This window comes from Chaetura pelagica, unplaced genomic scaffold (assembly GCF_000747805.2).
Source record: "Chaetura pelagica isolate M959 unplaced genomic scaffold, ChaPel_1.0 scaffold72, whole genome shotgun sequence".
In the NCBI taxonomy this organism is placed as follows: Eukaryota; Metazoa; Chordata; class Aves; order Apodiformes; family Apodidae; genus Chaetura; species Chaetura pelagica.
This window is the reverse complement of record NW_009952560.1, coordinates 3133220-3141071: the sequence shown is the minus strand read 5'-3', so window position 1 is coordinate 3141071 and position 7852 is coordinate 3133220. Positions and strand designations below refer to the sequence as shown.

Genomic DNA, 7852 nt, shown 5'->3' with positions numbered 1-7852 from the left:
GGGGGGCAGTTGTTGGGGGGCAGTTGTTGGGGCCCCGGGGGGCAGTTGTTGGGGGGCAGTTGGGGCCCCGGGGGGCAGCGTCTCGCGCCTCGCGCAGTTTTTGAGCCTCTCTAAGAACGTACAGGTTTATTCCCCCCCGATGCTGCTGTGCGTGGTTCTGTAAAACAGCACCACAGCCTGGGGGTGTCACAGCAGCAGCTTCAGCCCCTGATGGGGCTGGTGGCTTCGCACAAGCCAAAGGCGTCCCTGGATCTGGAGCATCTTTGAGGTTCCTTCCCAAACCATTGTAGGATTTTATAATGTGTGTTTTGATCTAATGGAGCACAAGAGAAGGTTTGAAATGTCGGGCTCCTGAAATATTTATAGTATTCCTGTTCCACAAATGAGTGTAGCTTAAATGTTCTTTGAGAGTGAAGTGTTTGGAAGGAACTTGTGCTGAGATGTGGTGTCATGCACTTTGGATCTGCACAATGTGTGGTTGGAGGGGGTTTTACTGGAAGTGGCTCCTTTTAGGAAGGGCCCCTTGGGAAAGTGGTTCTGTTATCTCCTGATGCAACAGAACCATTGCTCTTCCAGCAGTGGCTGCTCCAGGGCTCTGAGCCCAAGTACCTGCATCAAACTTCTCATGCTCTGTGGAGGTTAGTGCAGCAATCCTGGAAGAAATGACTTTAACCTTCTGTTCCTGGGAGTAGTTCTGAAGACTCTTGAAGTCTGCAGAAGGTTCTGCAAGTGCCACAATCCTTTTGAGATCTCATTTCAAGCAGCAGAATAAAGCTTTCCTACTGCTTATAAACTTCTCAAATACAGCTTTGCTCTTTGGTTGATGAGAATTATGGAGCTGATGTTCCATCCTGATGTGTAATTATAGGAGCAGTGTAAGATTTGGCAGAAACTTTCTCAGGGAGAAAATACCAAGATGCCTAATTCAGTGTCTGTGTTACTTTGATTAAAGGATCTTTGGTCAGAGAAGCACAGTCAGAACTAAATGCCCAAGAGAGGCACTGGTGAAGAGAGAAGTGAGCTTTCATCTGGGTTGTATGGGAAATAATATTGTTTGTTATCATCTGCATTTTAGATCCTGGCTTTTAGAGAGGATCTTAAGCTGCAGCTGGGAGAAAAGCAACAAATTAAGGCTTGTGATAGAACTCAAGACTAGACACATGCAGTCCGAAACCACATAAAAGCATCCCTGGCCTTGGGTTGAAGTGGTGGGGTTGGGTAAAAAGAAAAACAATTCTTCAAAGTGAGAACATGTAGAAAAATCTCAAAAATAATAGTGAAATCGTTTTCTTAGTATGTGCCTTAAAATGAAGGTCCAGAAAACTGAGGGTGGGAATAGCTTGAGCAATTAAACTTGGGACAGTTGGACCAGCAGCTGGGGTCTTGAGGGGAGATAATGAAATTGTTATCAGTGGAAACAGCCAGACTGTGTGTTGAGTCCCTGGGGAGATCTTGGGAGTAACGTGCACAGTCCCAGGAGCTGTGACCTCTGATGCTCTTATCTTGCTTTCTGTGTTCTCGGGGGTGAACAGGTCAGGTCTCTTCATTCTTCTGTATTTCAAGATGTGAATTAAGATGCTCCCATCTCACGTTACTCCTGGAAGGTCTCACAAAGTTAGTCCCCCATGAGGTACCAGGGTCACCTCTGGCTTCTCACAGACATCCAGTGACATCCTCTTTTTGAGGAAAGTGAAAGAAAATTCCTTAGTGAAACTTCACCCTCCAAAATCTGGTCTTGTCATGTGTAGGAGTTTTATTTTGTGCTCTGCTCTCAACTGCTTAGTTTTGTTCTGCTTGAAACTGCTGGGGACAAAAGGAGCCTCTGTGCAAAGAGGTTGGGAACATGAACCAGGAGTTTGTATTACAAGTAATAAGTACATAATTAGAGAGGAACTGTGTAGCTGGTAAGAAGGAACAGATGTATTTAAACTGAAAATAGGCTTATGTAGAACTCTGAAACTCAGGAATCGTTCCCTGTAGTTTAGGTCAATTCCATTATTCAACTGTGGGAGTAATTTTGGAAAGATGAGGCAGTTGTGATGCTGTGTAGAGGTGGCTTCACCCCGTTTCACCTCAGTCTTCCCTCAGACACACAGATGGTTTTCAGTGGTTTTTCTCCTGCATCTCAGCACGTCTCAGTTATGTAAAAGCTGGTTATTCCCACTATTCCCAGCTGCACGAGGGGCAGCTTGGAAAGAATCCTGTCCTTCTAATGGAGGCTTAAACCCCTCTGTCAGAGGGGGCACGAGCTGGCTGCAGCTCCCAGCTGAAATGCTGAGTTGCCAGTTCCCAGCCCTGCGGGGCTGGTTCTGGTGGCCGGCAGGGCTGGCAGCTCAGCCTGGCTCTGATGGGCTCCTGTTGTGTAACCAGAGCCGAGATTCCCTTGCAAATATCCAACAGACTCAGGGCAGAAGAGGAAGGGGTTTGGGTGGTTGTTGTGCTTTAACCTACTCATGTTTTGTGATGCAAATGTTTGATTGTGCTGCCTTATGAGCTGTGGGGTTTGGAAGGACTTCACAGTGGGTGTTCAAAGATGACCTGTTTGTGGGAATAGTCCCAGCCTGGAGCAGCCAGAGGTTTGTTAGCAGATCATGTTCAATATCACTACTTAATTTGTTTCTCGTGCCATCCTGTTTATGTTCTCCTTCAGCTTCTTGATTTTCATTTTAAACACAATTCATTCAGTTCCTTTAGGAACTTCCTTTTTTTTTCCTTTTCCTTCACAACTTATTTTAACTCTTCCCTTCCCCATAGTTGCTTGTCATGGGCTGTCTGGTGGTTCAACAGTGTAATTTGTGAGAGAATTAACTCTTTGCAATGTGTTTCCTGAACATTTCTGTGGGATCCAGCCTGGCTGAGGAGGGGCTGGTTCCATGTACATCTCTCTGCTGTGGGAGATGATGTTTTTAGGTGCATGACTTCTAGTTCATCAAGAGCATCTGCCAACACCCTGCTCTTAGAACACACCTGTAATTCTTTCCAGCTAATGCTTTTTATTAGAGTAACCCTGAATGTTGCCTTGCTTTCATCATGCAGACAGCAAACACCTTTATCAATGTTAATTTTAACACACTGTTTTTTTCGTTAAACTTAATTCATGGATGATTTTGCAAGGTTTTGCTTTTCAAATTAACCCAACAGTAAAGCTTTGAAAGCCTCTGTTGGTTTCTAGATGTGCAGATTTAAATAGGAGAGATTAGTTTTAACAAAATGACAGTTTACATCTGCCTTTGATACTTGCTGAAGCTGGAATTTTGTGTCCATTCTCTGGTGTCACTAGTCACCCAAAATAGCATTAACATTTTTCTTTGTATTTTACAGTGAAAGGCAAAGAACAAGAAAAGTCCACAGATGTGAAAGCAATTAAAAGTAAGATCAATACTTAGTCTGTCTATAAATTCAGATATCTAATGTAATATGCCGTATTTATTTTAAGCAGTGAGTTCATTTCCTTACAGCTGAGTGCAGATGTGACCTATCCCATTAAAAACAATCCCAAAAATTACTTCTCTTTCTGACTATTTATAGTAACTAATCTTTCCTAGTCATCTTGCTGAATCTGTAAGTACAGGAGGTTATTACATTGTGTCAGACATGAGCTTTAATTCCAAATGATCATGCAATTCAGTCACCTTGCAAATAGTGATTATTCCTTATCTACAGGAATTTGCTTCTGAAGTTTCTTGCTTGTCTGCAGTGTGCTCTGCAGTTGTGAAAAAGCAGCTTAACTCTGCTTTGCAAAAGAAGCTGCCAGTGTCTGCCCTACCTTTGTCTGATGTGGCTTGTGAGTCTGAAGATCTGAGTCTTGGTCAGAATGAAGAGCTGTCCCAAGCTGCTCCATGTGGTACAGAAATCTTGCTGCTAAATCTGTTAGGAGAGGAAAAAAAAACACCCTTGATGGGAAGGAAGTTTATCAACCACAGGAAAACAAGATTATTTATCCTGTCAGTTTTTATTGCAAAACTAAAAGGAGATGAGGTAATTTGTGTGAATATGATCTGTTGCTTTTATATCCTCAGACAAAATCCTGCTTCTGTACTTGTTAATGTGTTGTCTGGGAGAAAATTAAAGGCTTTTCTCACCTTGCTGGGGTTTGTCTTTCAATTAAGATGTAGGAAATATAAGTTGCATCCACTTAATAGCACAGCCTGTGACTTCAGTGCAGTTACCATCTCTGATGAGCAGCTAAAAGAGTAATTTAATTACCTGTAAATAAAAATACATTTGGAAATGTGTGACACCTTGTGAGCTGCTGCAGACAGGGAACATCTTTCCAGTTAGACAAGCAGCTGCTCCATGGTCTGTGTGATGTTAGGTTAGCCTTTTAGCACTGCCTGGAGGTTTTGGAACAGGCATTTGATCCTCAATGTTAGGTAAACCAATTTTTCCTCAAATGGTCATTGTCTAAAATGAAGTTTGAATCCACTTCACCAAAGACTGAGCTGTTAGGAGGAGTGTGGCTCTGGTTCTGCTCCCATAGCCTCCAGCAAGTTGTCCCCAGTTCCTGTCATCAGCCAAGGGACTGGCTGCCATCCACTGGCCTGGGGAGAAAAAGTGTTTTCTCAGTTATTGCTGGTATTAAATACCAAAGGCTTTGTGAGAGGCAGCAGGTGTGTCTGGGCACCAAACACTGCAGCTGGAGGGACACTTGGCAAGGCAATAACTTCTACATGTTCACTCCCCTGAACTGTTGCTCCTAATGTATCTGTTACTATGACGTGCAAATTTGACATTGTCAACTTCTGTCATCAGGTGTCATGAACTTGTGGAATTGCAGCATGGAAGTCATCAAAACCAAGTTGCTTGACACCTTGATGAACTATGTTGATAGGAAGTAGGGTGCTGAGATAGTGTCATCTGACTTCCTTGGGAGTCAGAGGTGTAAGATGTCCTCACATGATATCCTAATGCCATTTCCTGAGACCTTTTGAAACTGCTGTGAGGGTGTTTTGGTTTGGTTTTTTTTCCATCTTGGTCATCAATAAGCAATTAGTTGAAGCTTTTTCACTGGCAGGGTTTATGTGAGGAAGTTCTCTTTTGTTCTTTTTAAGCTCAGTAGCCAGAGGAGGCTAAGGTTGTCACCTGGATGTCAGCAGAGGTATTTCTGCATTGCTTGTTGCCTCTTTAAACTAGAAGAGGCAAAGGATATTTAAAAAAAATATTCCTGTTAAATCTCACGGGTAACTTTGTAGTTGAGGATTTTGTAACACCTTCTAGCCTTCAAAAAGGAATGGAAATGGATTGGCAAGAACGTTGCAGCCAAGCTGGGCTGTTGACAAAGCCTTAGGCTGTTCCGATAGCCGTTATCAGGGAAGCAGGAAGGCTCAGGAATAATATTTCATGTGCAATCTTAGACTTGGCGCCTTTTGATTAGCTACTGAAGAAGGGAAATGCAGGTGGGTGGGTACCACTGAGCTTTTGGAAGTGAGTTTATTCTTGCTGCAATAACACTTGTTCATTTCTGTGGTCTTTCCCTGTATCAGACCCTTGATCAAAGATGACAAGTGGTGGTACCACTTGTATAATTGACTCTTGAAACTGGCTTATCTTGGGGTGCTTAGCACTGGGTACTGCTTAGAAGAGGCCTGAGGATCCTTTTAATCATTCCTGTCTTGATTGCAGCTCCAATACCAGTACATTCCCCTCAGAGAAGCACTAGAAATCATGCCTTGCTGGAGGCTGCAGGACCAAGCCATGTGGCCATCAACGCCATCTCTGCCAACATGGACTCATTTTCCAGCAGCCGGACGGCTGCCCTCAAGAAGCAGCCAAGTCACATGGAAGCTGCTCATTTTGGAGACTTAGGTAAAGCTTCTTCAGCTCTCTCATCACATCAGCTTTGCTTTTCATTCTGTGTGTATTATTGGTGTATTCACTACCCTTTGGTTTTCAGGCAGGTAGTTAAAAATTTGCCTGCTGTTACAATAGCATCTGTGTTACCCCAGAAAGGATTTGAATGGGAACAGTGCATTTGTTTGTTAACAGAGGTTCCTTCACTTTGTGTGCCACCATTATGTTGGAGTTGTCTCTTCACCAGCTGCCTCGTAGGATACTCCTGTGTCAAATGCCCCTGTCTAGTGCAGTGTGGAGTCACTCCCTTGATACTTATTTTTTTTTAGGCAGATCCTGTCTGAATTATCAGGCTGAAGAGACCAAATCAAGCCTGTCCAAGACCCTGGAACAAGTTCTGCAGGACAATGTAGCCCTCCCTTATTTTATCCAGTTCATGGAACTGCGCAGGATGGAACACTTGGTGAAGTTTTGGTTAGAGGCTGAAAGCTTCCACTCCACAACCTGGTCCCGCATCAGAGCACACAGCCTGAACACCGTGAAGCAGAGCTCATTGGCAGAGCCAGTGTCACCATCCAAACAGCAGGAAATGGCATCCTCTTCTCCAACTGGATTGCTTGAGGAGAGGCTGGAGGATTCTAGCACAGTCCGTCTGCTCAGGACCAAGCCAGGGACTTCAGACAAGAATAACAGGACTGGCCACAGCCAGAACCACATGCTCTCGGGGCAGGAGAGTGACAATACCAGTGTTCTTTGTCTAAGAAAATCTGAGACAGGGACCCATTCTGTTCCAGCTGATCAGCAAGAATCTTCCAAGCTTACAGGATCAAATAGAAACAGCCCCTCCTCTGCACTAAAAGACTTGTCAGGAAAACTAATGAAAAGTAAGTGCCATGTGTTTGTTTTCTTTTAAAAAGTGGGGAGATGGGGCATGTCCCTGCTGCTGCCTGCCCTGTGTGGGGAGCTGCCCTGGTTCTCACCTCTTCTAAGCAAGTAACATGTGGTGTTGTGAGGAAAAAGTTTGGATAATTTTGTGTATTGGTAACATAAACTTGCTGTCTTAGGTAATGGTCAGTTTGAGCTACGTGTTGTTGTCCTCTCTGGTGATTTACAAATAAATGTGCTGCTGAAGAGACTTCAAAGTCATGATGTACTCTGATAAGCTTAGGTTACCTCTGTTCTTACAATGAAGATGAACGTGGCAATGTCCCCTTCTTCCCTCACCAATTCCAGCTTAAAAGAACTGCAGAAAATTTGGATGATGGGGTTGAGACTTGATAATTAAGTTTCCATGGAAGGTAAATATTCTGTGTTATGTAAAATGCCATAAATAATGGTTGCAAGAGACTTGTAGAGATTTTTATGTGGAATATGCTGGTTTTGTTCTTGGATTTATTTGCTAGAATTCCTCCCCTTGTAAGTGATTTGTTCTCATTTGGGTTCCACATCTTCTGGATGTAAGGATGAAATTAAAATACTTACTTTTAGCAGTAAGTGGGGTGCACAGTAACCTGCTGCTCTGCTTTGCATCTGCTGAGTCCTCCCTCATTTGTGCAACTCTACAGACAAAAAGGAAACACTGCTTTCTTCACTTTGGTTCCTTTTGTTTGCCCAACAGTTTCCTTGTGTTGCATCCATCTCTCTCATTGTTTGTCTTTCTCATGTAGTTATTTTTCATAATATGCAAAACCAAACTGCCTTAAGCAAACCCAGTGATACTTGAGTCATGAAAAGCACATTTGCTTTCTGACACCCGAAGGAGTTTGAAAGTACTGGGTCCTTTTTGAGAAATCTGAAAAGCCTGGAGTGTGATTTATTTCTCCCTCTCTTCCAGAGCAGTGTCCCAACTCTAAAAAGATGACATGCAGAGCATACATCTTATTCTGAGGCATCCCATTTCAAGATTGATTTTTCAATTTTAATTCCTTTGTAATGCAAGTGTCTTATATTCTCTATGTCATGAGCTAGAAATTAGGAACTTTCATGCAGTTCGTGCCCTGAAAGAGTTGCTGCTGGGACTGTGCAGCTGAGGAAGAGGCTGCTGCCCTGTCTGGTGTAGGGA

The 7852-nt window shown here is 43.4% G+C and overlaps 1 protein-coding gene across 1 annotated transcript in view; it reads left to right on the top strand.

The window, feature by feature from the left end:
• The window catches only part of AKAP10 (A kinase (PRKA) anchor protein 10), a 22655-nt gene that overhangs the window by 6146 nt on the left and 8657 nt on the right, over nt 1-7852 (top strand). Inside the window, 3 exon segments of the mRNA XM_009993194.1 lie at nt 3322-3369; nt 5623-5805; nt 6120-6674. Coding sequence (XP_009991496.1) covers nt 3322-3369; nt 5623-5805; nt 6120-6674 — 786 coding nt within the window.